The 13285-nt window shown below is 44.5% G+C and overlaps 1 protein-coding gene across 1 annotated transcript; it reads right to left on the bottom strand.

Annotated features, from left to right (window-relative positions):
* Positions 1-4981: 4981 nt before the first annotated feature.
* Positions 4982-8687, bottom strand: LOC311031281 (transcription factor Sox-8). Its single transcript, XM_084037488.1, has 3 exons — positions 8016-8687; positions 7446-7681; positions 4982-7294 (listed from the first exon to the last, which is right to left on the bottom strand). Exons 1-3 carry the CDS (start codon positions 8429-8431, stop codon positions 6540-6542), a joined length of 1407 nt encoding a protein of 468 aa, XP_083893614.1. The 5' UTR covers positions 8432-8687; the 3' UTR covers positions 4982-6539.
* Positions 8688-13285: the final 4598 nt, after the last annotated feature.

The following is a 13285-nucleotide window of genomic DNA, read 5'->3' as shown; positions in this document are numbered from 1 at the left end:
AGGCTTCCCCCTCGCTAGCCCGTCCTCGCCGAGGCCGCAGCCAAGGGGGTCTAGTCAGAGCAGGAGACGGGAAAGACAGCATTTGCTCTATTTGTGTTCATTGCGGTGCTGCTGAGATTGCCTGTTGACTGAATGAGGCTGATCATTTTTCTTGGGTTTGGTGTTGAGTCTAGAATGTGTTTGAGAATGTTTGATGCTCCACATTTGTGACTCCACGGACGTGGTTACGACTGCTCTGGCTTTTTTATGGGTTTTTTTTTTTGCATTTGTGTGAAAATAAGAGTGAAAACAGGAAGAAAAAATGCTGTAACACATTTCACGACAAAGTGCGAAACCTTGATCACCGTCTGTAAATACGGCTCGCAGCTCATTTGAAAGCCAAAGTAGGGAGCAGGAGTGTTTCACAGTGTCGGTACTCTGATAAAGTGACAGAGAGGTGTGTAAAGTCCCCTTCAACCTCTTGCTTTGTAGGTCCTCTGTGGCCCACACACACACACACACCTCTCCTGCTGGCTCCATATTGTTTTATTCTTTGACAATAGATTCGGTTACATAATGAACCCCATCCATATCAAAGGCTGGACCGGGGATGGACTGGCACTGCTCCAAGCCCCTCAGAATGGCCAAAACCACATGGGAGAACAAACTCTTCCCTCGTTCCCCTCCTCCCCGCTCTTTGTCGTACCACAAAAGATATCGAGTGTGAGAGGATGCACATGTGTTGCTGATCATACGCGTATTAAACAAATATTGCATTGGTCACCTAATATGTTGTGGTGTACTGTCCTGTTTCGGTGCGGCCCAGAAACCAGAGAAAGTGTGGCATCCCAGACATGGGTTTTTTTAAAATGCATTCCTCATGGCATGACAGTGTATGGGGCTCGTTGAGAATTCAGTATAGAGGATCCGACCGCAGGCGTATATACTGGCGGGGTAAATGGGTTTTGATGGGGCTGTGCTGTTTTGTCTGAATCGCCATGTTGCACTGGGCGACGAGATTTTGGTGCTCCCACAGAGCGCGCTCACACGCGGCCCTGCCAAAAACCCAGCTACATGTAAAACTCTGGTCCTGCTGTCCCCGCCGCACTTCCTGCCAAGCAGCTCCGCAAACAAGAGAAATTATCTTTTTTTTTTTTGTTTGTTTCCTTTTTACCTGAGACTCTCCAGCCTTCTGTCCACTTCTGATCTTCTCTCCTCTCCGTTATATTCTGCTGCCTTGTTTTGTCTCTACCTCCACTACCTCTGTGCATCAGCAGCATGAAAACTCTGCGGCAAATGTTCCTCCCACACTCCACATTCCAGGGTCTTACAGGATCCCACATGCTGGTGGCTCGCTCCCTCTCCCTCTGTGGCAGAGCGGTGCAACTTTTGTGGGTGCTGTGGGGCAGGGTAATAATGACATATAATAATTTACGTTGGCTGAAAGTGAGATTCCCTCTTTGACATAACAATTTTGAATTCTCTCTCCTCACTCATGTCACTTATAATGACTAGATATATAAATAATAGCCGCATTAAGATTCTTTTCTTAAAAAAATCTACCTCTGCATAAATTATTTTTTTTCCAGAAGAAATATTATGTTAACAACCGTCAATCAAGCTAGTCAAGTCACGGGAGAGAGACAGGCAGCGTGAAGGGGTTGCGTCGAGACAACTTCAAGAAAAGATGGAGAAAGTAGACGGCAATGGAACCGTGCCACAGTTCAACAAAAGCGGAAAAGCTGCGACAATGAAAAAACGCAGCCATAGTTACTAATCAACAAGTCTTAAAGCTGTGGAAAGAAGATGAGCAGCTATGCTGCCACCCCATTCACAATTGTGATGTGCCAAGAAAAAGTGAAAAGGAGAGAACAAATGAAAAAAAGACAGTGAAAGACTGTGGACAACTGTTCAGAGAACAGAACATGACCAGATGTCAAATTGTTGCTGTAATATTTTTTTTCTCTCTTCAAATGTCTCTATTTCTTTTCTCCCTTAAAAATAATAAATTAGCAACTCTCCACCTGTGTTTGCTGTTTGTTTCAACACCATCACTATCACCATTTTACAGTCTTGTATGAGTGTGTGTCTGCTTTTTTTGCACCGGAAAGTTTCATTAATCACAAAAGTAGTCAAAGTAAACTGGCACTCCCTGACTTTGCGCGACGCAGTAATCCCTACCCATCTGGCTCTCAGAGCAGGTTGAAACAGACACTGAGAATTATTTGCAAAAAGTTTTAGACCCAGGTCTGATTATCGTTTTAGTAAACAACCATAATCAGTCTCTCCACTGGGACAGATTTACTGCTTGAATTTGTTTTCCATGCCTGATTGAAGTACCAATTGTTTTTTTTAGATTTTCTGATTACAATGTTTTCAAAGGGCTTTATTTATTCATCTGTCTTAATTCATCGAGAAATATTTCAATCCTTAAAGTACAAACAAACTGCAACTTCATTGGCATTTAAGCCGATATGGTTTGGATTTCCAGACACTTTGAAAGAGGCTCTGTTTTTTGTCTTCTCAGACATGTTGCGTAGCTAAACTGATTGAAGTTTGTGATTTTTGTTGATGTAGGTATTGCCGGCCAATCCAAGGTTACCTTGGAAGAGCCAGCATCAATTTCGCGGCATTTGGAGAGCCAGCGTTGGCTCTGGGCTTCCCTCCCTCTGGGCCCATTCGTGAGGAATTGGGTAAGTGTGTGTTGGTTCTGGTGCCACCCTGTTTTGCTTGGCCTGGTCATGCCAGCAAACACAAGACACCAATAATAAAAAAAATGGAGTCTTTTCTATTTAGTAAGAAGAACAGGGAGACGAGGCAAAATAAGCCTCAGGAAGTCATTCACTTGGGCGGATCGACTTGAAATTGAGTTGAATGTGTTTGCTTTGGAGCGGCGTGAGAAGCTGTCGCAAACAAGTCGGTCGGACAATGTTTTTTCTTTTATTTAAAGGAATCTATTTCTTGCTGTTTTGACATGATCCACCCATTGTTAAAGATATGGATGCAAACCTCTTAGTCACCATGTTATCTGTTGTTGTTGCAAATTTTACTGTGACATAAACGAAAGTAGAGCATCGATGTATGAGAATGACGAATATGGTGTAGTAGAAGCAACATATAATAATATAAGTTAAAACATTACTTCATCTTTTTTAGAACTTGTGTTTTTCTTCCGTTTTTAGACAAAACGCCATCAATGTCCCCGAGAACTCAAAAGAGACTCGGTGCATCGAGTGGACTCGGGCAGATTCAGTGGCGGGTAATAACCGTGCTTCATGTCCACTTCATTTCCCTTGCAAATCAGCCTTGCATTCTCCGCGTTTTCACAGTTCCCAGCTCCCTCCTTTTCCCCGAAACATGCCCTGAGTCAGCCAGGCTCATTAAACAGGATGAGACTATTACCAGGCGAGTTATCCTGCTCCTAACAATGGGATGTGGTCAGGTGGTGGAAGCACCAGTTTCACTGGGTTCATCTCGCCAACCCCCCCCCCCTCTCTTTATGTCCTATGGGTCCAAGACCGCGACTCCCACCTCGGCCAATAACGCCCTTCCTCTGTAAACAATAACGGTGACAGCTGGAATGTACCACAGCCTCAGTGCGGTGGTGTTAAAATTACTGTAAATTATATTTCATTTCACATTTCAGAGTTTGCGCAATCATCTACTGTATGGAGCGTTGGTTGTACCGCATGTGAGCGTATGTCCATAAACCTGCAGTTCTTCTCAGGGAAAGTTGCAACTTCGGTGTAAAAATGTTCATTCATTCATTCTTTCATTCAGTGTACTGTGCTGATGTAACTCCATTCCAGTTTTAGCTATTTACAGTAGGGCTTTCAAGAGGCCCAATCAGAAACTGTGGACAAGTTCCAAGGAAACGGGACCCAAGCACCCCGAAGAGCCTTTTTGCCTCACTTTTATTCACTCCTGTTCTTTCTCAAGAGTTCCTCCTGAAAGTATTTGGCAAACACTGGTGAAAAAAAAAAAAAAAAAAAAAAAAAAACTTTGAGGGGAGGAAAAACAACAAGTCGTTCTTCAGCCACCCACACCCCATCTGCTGTGGTATTATCTTCATTTATTATCTACAGATTATGTGCGCTGATATGATTTCTACAGTTTGGTCTTGGTGGTCATTGTCGTTGTTCTTGTTGTGTTTTTTTTTTTCTTGTTTGTGGAGTGCGGTGATATGAGAGGGGGGGTGGAAATTCTCCCCCATGTGCATCTAATCGTCCATTCAGCACCCTCTTAATGGCTTGTCAGTTCCCCTTGCCCCTTCCATTTTCTGTCCAATTAATTCCTTTCTAGCTCTCCGGATAAAGGGACACAATGGGACCCCTCCACAGCATAATGAATCATTAAAATTCAGCAGCGCGGCCCTGGCACTTGGCTTCTCCATGGGCTGGTTAGGGACGGCTGCTTGGCATGCATGCCAGGGCCAACTTGAGCGCTCTACCCGCTGGACCAGAGGAGACGGGATCCTCATTCCTCTCTCGAATGTGGTTTCACAGAAAAATCTGAACCGTTTTTTGGTCGATGCATCTAAAGCCACGTATGAAGCGGCAATCTAAGGCCCCGTAAGGTCATAAGGTTATGAGCATTACGCTGTTTACCGCAAACGTGTCAGATTTTATTTTCAATATATTTCTCAAAAAAACTGACGATAAAAAGCTTACCAGCATGTATTTTGCAAAAATTCGAAAGACATCCACCAGAATTTGAGCAGCCTCCAATTAAATTTACTATGAAGGCTTAATTACAGTCATTTTGTGAAAACTGAGAATAATTCCCTAAATGTCTCAGTGGTCTCCCCTCACAGCTGTAGCTCACAGTCCAGATGTTAGACAAGCTGGTATGCAGGGAAAAGTCAAACCGATAAACGTGCTCACTTCGTTGCAATTAATTCCGATTTTTGTTTTGTTTTTTTTCTTCAAATATATTCAAGAAGAAATGTGAAAAATGCGCTGAAACTCAACACGGATTCAGATAAGAATGACAAAGACAAATATCGAGAAAAAAAGTATCTTTTTATTTTTTTTAAAAGTGGCCATCGAATGGGTTAGCTGTGCACGTGTGAATGAGACTCTAGTTAATAGAAACAACGACAATTTTCACAGCCTCTCCTCAAAGAAAATAATACACCGGAATAATATACAAAAACACAGTTCTGCCGACAAAAACTTTCGTTTCTCATACAGCATCTCACAGAACGTTACAAACCGAGGCTGGAAGGAATGATATCAAATTAAGTTTTGTTAATAAATCAATTTCATGTTGAAATACTGACAATAAGCATTAGAAGGCACAAAAACTGTTATTTTTTTTTGTTTGTTTGTTTTTTTGCATGCGCAAGAGCAGTAAGTTGGCACATGATGGTGGATGAGATAAATATGGACAAATATTCACTTTGTGTTTTCTCCTCGAACCCTAAACCCTCTTTTTGAGTAACTGATGAAATTTTATAAAAAACTCATTTTCAGTAGAGACTTTAAGTATAATTTGGTGTGTATTATATCATGAGATATGTTTCTCGTTCCCAAGGAAATGGCTCACACATACAGAAGCACTTTATCTCCCTGACACACACACACACACACACACACAGATGCTTGTCCACACACCCTTGTGCCGTTCATCCATGTATACAGGAGGTCCAGCTGACATGTCACTCAGAGTGTGTGGTGTTATTTTACCCCGTTTCCTTTAACCCTAGATCATGACTAATCGCAATTTGCCAAGCATAGCTTTCAGACACCTGTTTTCTGTCCTGTGCGAGTCTGTTGGTCCGGCTCTGTTAGCTCGCGACTCGGAATGGAGATGTTACTGGTTCTTCAATGGAATGATGCCGGAAAAAAATTATTGTACTTGCGTCGTCGCGTCGTTTACCTTGTTTTCATTAAAAAGCCACTGTTATAACCAAACCCACATTACATGTGTTTATCTACTTAAGAATGAAAAAAAACAAAACAATAATGCATGAACATAAATACATATAAGACTTTTATGCCAAAATGACACTGTAAGAATCATGTTTAGTTAAGACTGGTCGACGGATATAGCTCCGGCCATTAAATGTAAATCTCACTGCAAATTCACATGATTGGTCCCGTGCACGTTCTCCGATATATATCCACTTCTCCATCTGCTTCACAGCCGAATCGAGCCAAACCGGTTCCTCTCCTACACAACTCAGCGGCAGGCCGTTTGCTTTACCTCAAACACGTGCGATCTCAAACTGGAAAAAAGATTGGAGGATGTACAGGATGTAGGCGTGGGCGACATGTCCTCATGGAGGAGTTTTGGCTCGCCGTCATACACAATTTGTCTTTTTTTTTTTTTTTGTGGGGGAAAAAAAATAAGTCTGTGTTTTCATCGTAACAATATAACTTTGTATAAAATCAGCAGGCACTTTTTTTTTTCTCTCTTTTGTTTTTTTTGTTTTAACGTTCAAATGGTCACAGGTAGCCTACTGCGCACACACTTCTCCACCTGCTCCTTACTTCCTTCATTAGTAGTGCATCAATCTGAATGAGTCTCTGGTGTGAACGGAGGGTCTCGTATCCCCCTCAGGGTCGAGACAGCGTGGTGTAGACGGGCTGGTCCCAGCTGGAGGCGGTGGGGCTGTGGGCAGGAGCCATGGACAGACTGTTGAGGATGGGGCTGCCGTAGGGCCGCCTGGATGAGTGGAAGTATGGGTACTGGTAGAGGCTGGAGGGGTAGCCAGAGTAAGGGTTGTAATAGTTGGAGCTCTGGAGGTCAGTATAGTCACACTGGGAGCTGGAGAACGAGGCTGCGGCCGAGGCGGCTGACGTGGCCGAGGTGACGCAGGCCTGGCTACTGTAGGAGCTGTAATCGGAGTGCGAGGGCGACCCGTGGGAGTGCTCGCTGTAGTGGCTGGGGCTCAGTTGCTCCGTTTTAATGTGGAGCCGGTGCTGGCCCACCTCGCTGGCGGGAGGAGCGGCGGAGGACATGGCGCTCTTGCGGCTCCAGGGTGACCCGTTGGCGCCTGCGTGGCCGTAGGAGGAAGTGTAGGCGCCGCCAGGCACCGGCGCCTGCCCGTGGCTGTGATCCGAGGCCAGGGCGGAGGAGCCCGAGGCGTGGCCGTTGAGCGGGAGGTACTGGTCGAACTCGTGCACGTCGAAGGTCTCCATGTTGCTGATGACGTCGGTGCTGAGCTCAGAGATGTCTACGTTGCTGAAGTCGATGTTTTGCCTGTTGCTGTCGACAAGACGCCGGCCTTCGTGTTTCAGATCCTGCTTCACCCCGTGGTGCAGGTCTGTTTTGGGAGTGGTGGGTGGTGTGGGGGGACCGTGGGGCTGCCCTGGGAGGGGGGGAAATAATATTATCAGACATGTGGATGAGGATTCATCGCTCCAAAGTCACAGCAACCTAAAAACCAATTAATTCCTAAAAGAAAACGTGCAAACTAGTTGTGTTTGGTGCTTCCTGACAGTGTTTCTATGACATCATACCTGCATGTTCGGGGTGGTGGTGGCCGTCGGTCATCCCTGCCAGTCCTCCCATCCCGGGTTCAGCTTTATACATGTGATGTGCCAGTTCTGCTCCCGAGTCCGAGTCGCTCTGGCCGGGTTTCATGTTCTTCCGTCGCCGGGGCTGGTACTTGTAGTCCGGGTGATCTTTCTTGTGCTGAACCCGGAGCCTCTCTGCTTCATCTACAAACGGCCTCTTCTCCCCTTCGGAGAGCAAACTATGGTAAAAAAAATAAATAAATAAAATTAAAACATTAAAATGTGTGCAGTCAAATAAAACAACCCCCCCAAAAAGGATTGAATTGTTAGATGGCCCTAATTACTTTGTAGCTTTTTATTTATTGTAAGAGCTCAGAGAAAAAGCCAATTATACGAAATATCGTAAAATCTATCTAATATTGCCAAAGCTATTAATGTTAAATGTTAGCCTTTTTATGAGATGATTGTGTCCCACATCTACAGCCACGATCTCATTGTTTCTTTGAATAATATGAATTTGCACACTGTTTTTATCCTTGCATTTGTCTCTTTTGAAATAAAACGCAGCCTTACCGCCACAGTTTCCCGAGAGTCTTGCTCAGTTCCGCGTTGTGCAGGTGTGGATACTGATCCGCCAGCTTTCTGCGGGCCGCTTGCGCCCAAACCATGAACGCATTCATGGGTCTCTTGACGTGAGGTTTATTCTTCAGGGATCCGTTCCCCCTCACGGGCATGGGCACCAAGGACCAGTCGTATCCTTTGAGCACTTGAGAGACGGCGTCCCGTATGCAAGCCGGGAACCGGTCGTCGTCCTCCGAGTCCAGCTTCTTGCCCAGACCGGCGAGCAGGGATCCGTGGCCGTCGGAGCCCGTCGGTGAGGACGGAGCGTCGGAGTCGGACTCGTCCTGGGACATGGAGCTGTTTGTGCCCGTTGGGCTGCACGGCTGGTCGCTTCCACACTTGTCATGCTCCTCTGTCATTTTTAACATTATTTGCGCAACTCCTCGGGGATGAAAATCCGGGGAGAAAAATCAAACGTTACCACTGAACTGAAGCGCGCAGCAGAGTGGCCAGTGCGCCTTTTTACGCACGGTGCGCCACAGTAAATTCCTTCAGCGGTTTCAGTCCGTTGTTTTCCTTCTGCTTCCCTGTTTGTTTGTCTTCGTCAGTCTTGTTTTCCTACGCTGTCATGGGAGGTGCAGTCGTGAAAGTTGTGGTCCACAATGTGAGCCGAGGAGCTACACGTTACAGCAACTTGAGTTGGAGTTTTAAAAGCGTCACTCCACCCTCCGCCTCGGATTGGCTGCGACAAATCACCACTTTCCCTCCATTGGTTCCGGCTTTTATGTCTGCTTCATTATTATAATGATTTCTCTTTCTCTTTTTTTTCCATCGGTGGCACAGTTCTGTTTTTTTTAAGTTGCACACGTTGTCTGAGAAACGGTTTTATGATGCTGTTTGGGTATGTCATGTAAATGTCATGTAAATGTTTAAAATAATTTTGAATGTTTAATATTTGGCTATTATTAATGCAAACAATCCTCAAATGAAAATACGTAATATATTAACATATATAATGTTGTTTTTGCAACATAGGCTGATAATATCTATATATTGCATTATATATTGTTAATTTCCTGTTGAAATATACAGGATCTTATTAATCTTTTTAATATTTTTGGATGATCTCAACACATTTAGAATTTAATTTAACATTCTATTGTGAAGACATGATTAAACTACCAATTGCCAAAAGTAAAAAAATATATATATATAGAAATATAATATTTTATTACTGACATTGCCTCTAAAAACGAAGCAACCATCAGAAAAAGTTGTGGCATGCAGGTTTTTATTAAGTCACTTTTAATTTGGTTAAACATTAACTAAACTGTGTCAAAGCTGGAAAGCAAATTATAGCAAATATATAATTAACATCAAGTTTGACGAAGGGTGTTCCTCCCTCTCACTAGTTATAACTGAAAGCTGCATTTCTTTGAGTATAAAACCAGATTTAATAATTGCTTACAATGCTTTTTTTAGGCAAGTTCAATGTGATAAGAAGCCTATCACGCCCGTCTGATCTAAACATATGATCATGACTCCCAAATAAGCATTCTCCCTCCTGAACAGACTTGTGACTAAACTTCACAGGCCTCAGTGAGCCCAATTATACCATTTGAGATATCCAGAATTCAGAAGAGGAAGTTTATTTGCCTCAACAGTCTGTTTGTAATCCATAAGTCATTTCTCACCACCAACAAAGCGGGCTTCTTTTTTTCTTTTTTATGACACTGAAGATATAAAGAGCAGATGCGATAAGAGGGTAGATCGAATCACAGCCTTTGTTAAAGGTGTCTTTGTGCTCACGTATTGTGGGATGATTTATATCACTGGTCTCCCTGTGAAAAGACAAGGTGTGTTTGTGCTGGACGGCAGTTTGCTTGGCTCGATGCACGCTGGAGGTGGCTGAGGGAAGAAGAAGAAGAAGAAGAGAGTTCGTAGTGTGGAAATAATCGCAGCCGGGACTTTCACGTCCAGCGCAGAGTTCACTGCAGAGAATGCAACAGCTTGCACGGTGAGGTAAGACGTTTTTCTTTTATTATAGGATTAAGAAGCAATGGGATTCTCCAGTGAATTTGAATACATTGCATTTGATGTCAGCAGAGAGATTATGTAGAAACATGTCATACAAAATAGTGGAACATTTCTATCATAAATGATAAAATGAAAGTGCTCCCTTGGTCTATCTGGAGCAGCCTGTCTCTCTAACAGCTGCTGTCAAAGCACTCGGTTGGGTCAAGTTCAGTGTGTGTGTGTGTGTGTGTGTGTGTGTGTGTCTGTGTGTGTGTGTGTGTGTGTGTGAACAGACAGGACAGCGGCTAGTTGTCAAACATGAATGACTCTGGCTTCACTCTCGTCCCGCTCCACACATGGAATAGTATTCAGTGTGTGTGTGTGTGTGTGTGTGTGTGTGTGTGTGTGTGTGTGTGTGTGTGTGTGTGTGTGTGTGTGTGTGTGTGTGTGTGTGTGTGTGTGTGTGTGTGTGTCAGCAGAGAAGACTCGCGAGGATTAGTTTCATAATGAACTAGGAAGCACTCGGCGAGTAGAGACCAACATTATCCCATCATAAATAAAATGATGTGATACTTTTTTAATGTTCCCTTTTGATTTGTGTCGCATGTAATGCTGGAAATCCCTGTTCTCAATCACCATCGTAACGGCATCAACTCTTCCTGGCTCAAGTTCTGTCTCCCCCGTGCAATTTCATGGAAAAAACCTTCCATCAGTGTTGATGTATCCTGCCTACACACAGACACAAAAAAAAAAAAATGATATCATAATCAAAAATGGTGCTTCATTTGGTTTTCAAAAAATAAATGTTATTTTAATAGCGCTGGGCTTTATTGCATTAATAAACCGACGCTGACGGGAAGTCGGGATGAGCCCAACGTGAGTGACAGCTGCCATCAAGCTGCTAAGTTGTAGGTCGGTCTCGGTTTCTGGGTTGAGAGAAGGAGACAGACTTAAACAGATTCCAGTCTTTCCCGCCCCCCCTTCATGCTTCTCTGTATTGTGGGGGGAACTCTGGCCAGGGTTTGTGGGCTCTGGGCCCTTGATTAGAAAAGGAAGAGCAACAGAAGAGAGGTAACCGCGCATGAACCTTAAGTGTTCCAAAGAATGAAGGAAGGTTTTAATTTCCCTATTTTTGCAAGATGCATCTCAAAGGAAAGACCCGGGTAAAGATTTTCTTATTCTTTTTCTTTCTTTTTTTTTTTAGCAGAGCATGTTGGACCACTTCTCCTGGGCCCTAGTCACGTCTATCCCACATGTAAATTATACTCTCTGGCTTCTAATGTGCATACAAAATTAAATTACACAGTCACCCACAGGAATCTCTGCCCCCCTTTGGTCTCTGCTTCTGTGTTTTAATACAGTCGGGCACATTTCTCCACTCTCGCCAAGTTATTGGACGGACTATGTCGAGCAGTCAAATTGCCATAAATTGCCACGCGTTGTGCGGCAGAGATGTGTTAGGATGACGTGAACCGGATGAGGAGTTCAAAAAAAGTCCTGAAGTTCATTTAAAAAAAAAAACTGAATGTCTGCTCTGCATCCTACAACATGTTGCATGTGAACCATGCATTCCATATTTAAATCCATATGTTTGTGCACGTTCACATCATGAATCCACATGGAACAACTGTGGAAAGTGGTGTCTCTGCAGCCACCACAGCGCCCTAACCCAAACAGCAACTGTTGAATAACCCTTGTGATTGCACATCGAGTCAGCGTAAACCTACTGAACTGGGGAGACTGGCATGCCCTCCCTCTCACCCAGACGATCCCGACCACGGGCCTAACCACATGTGGAACAAGCTCCCGCTAACAAGCCATATTTCACCCGTGCGCCACATCAACCGGACCACTTCTATCTTTGGTTTTCACGCACTCAGAAAGACGGTAATTAGCGTGAAATTTACAGCTGCAGCGAATGCAACTAGGAAGGGGCGAGGATCCCGGAAGAAATGTTTTACAGCCCCGGCGGAGACGTGGGACCTGCGATTGTTGCATCTTGAAGGTGAAACGTTTTTTCCAGCCAGGCTCACGCACATTCAAGCAAACTCCCAGTGATGGATGCACCCACTGCTCCTCTCTGTCCCATCTCCACTCAGCCCGCTCCCTCTGGAAGTTGCATGGTGGATGTTCTCCACTTTGGTCTACGGCCAAATGGATTTTCCAGGTTTTCTGCTCGGCGAGGTCGAGGACCCGGGGATGTTTGAGTCCACTGGTTCTAATCACGGTCCAACCCCCGTGACAGCTGCTGCGTGTTAGGACCTCCCATTGACCCCTGACCCCGCGCTATCCTAAATTCATTCTATTAAAACACCATAATGAGGGGTTTACTGGACCAATTGCGGGTTTTATTTAAACCTATTAGTAGACACTGAGAGGTGGAGGGGAGGGGGTTGCACTGTGAAGAGGGAAGGAAGGGAGTTTTTTGAAGAGATTGAAGGGGGGAGTGTTTGAGCCTGAAGGAAACAATTAGTCCAAAACGTCTCAGGGTGTGTTTGGCCTTCGGCCACGCTCGTTTTTAATGTCAGGAGTATAAAAAGAGCTCAAGTGTTTCCAGATTATTTGCAGTGTTTTCTCCCCGACGCATAACTGTTTTCTTTTTTTTTTCGAGGCGGCGGTTTCGCTGGTGATTGTTCTCGACGTTCATGTGAACTACAGATTATGGACGGAGAGGTTTTTGGAAGCTGTTGTAGTAGCAGGTCGAGGAAGGATCACGTTAAATTATTCTCCGGTTTCCTCGAGGCGTTCCTGTAACTCTTTGATCTACGGGGCTGTCAGAAGACTCCCGTGACGTGGCGAGAACACTCTCCGTGTACAAATGTGAAGCGCATAATGGTTTTAGGTGTTAACACAAAGCTTCTGTTTAGAACGTTTCCTCGAGGTGAAGCTCACGAGCGGATCGGTGAACTTTCATTTGATCTCCCATGAGGGAATCGTCCATTCCTGGTTCCGTTCGCCCCGGCATGACAACATAAACGCTAAGATCTTCCACAGGGACGATGCTTCCCATCGTGTCCCGGAGTTGTCCCGAGAGAAGCGTGGGTGTATGTGTGTTCTATTTTTTTCTTTTTACACTTTGTGATCTAACCCCCCCTCCCCCTTTCTGTCTTTCTTCCCTCTCATCTTTGCCGCATATGTTCTGAATAAAACTTTGCGGTGTGCTCCGTCTTCCACATTGTCTCCTTTTTTGATCCTTGATTCTCATAAATCATCTCCCTAATTTGCCTGTGAGTTAGATGGTGCGGGACATGTAGACATTTAGGAAC

Source organism: Eutrigla gurnardus, assembly GCF_963514095.1.
Source record: "Eutrigla gurnardus genome assembly, chromosome: 20".
Lineage (NCBI taxonomy): Eukaryota > Metazoa > Chordata > Actinopteri > Perciformes > Triglidae > Eutrigla > Eutrigla gurnardus.
This window is presented reverse-complemented; position numbering and strand designations above follow the sequence as displayed.

What these genes read in the sequence shown, in the direction of transcription:
- LOC311031281 (XM_084037488.1), bottom strand. Translation starts at nt 8,431, where the DNA reads ATGTTAAAAATGACAGAGGAGCATGACAAGTGTGGAAGCGACCAGCCG. An exon ending in ACTCTCGGGAAACTGTGGCG is followed by an intron (nt 7,682 to 8,015) that starts GTAAGGCTGCGT and finishes TTTTTACCATAG; the next exon opens with TTTGCTCTCCGAAGGGGAGA. An exon ending in CCACCACCCCGAACATGCAG is followed by an intron (nt 7,295 to 7,445) that starts GTATGATGTCAT and finishes CCCCCCTCCCAG; the next exon opens with GGCAGCCCCACGGTCCCCCC.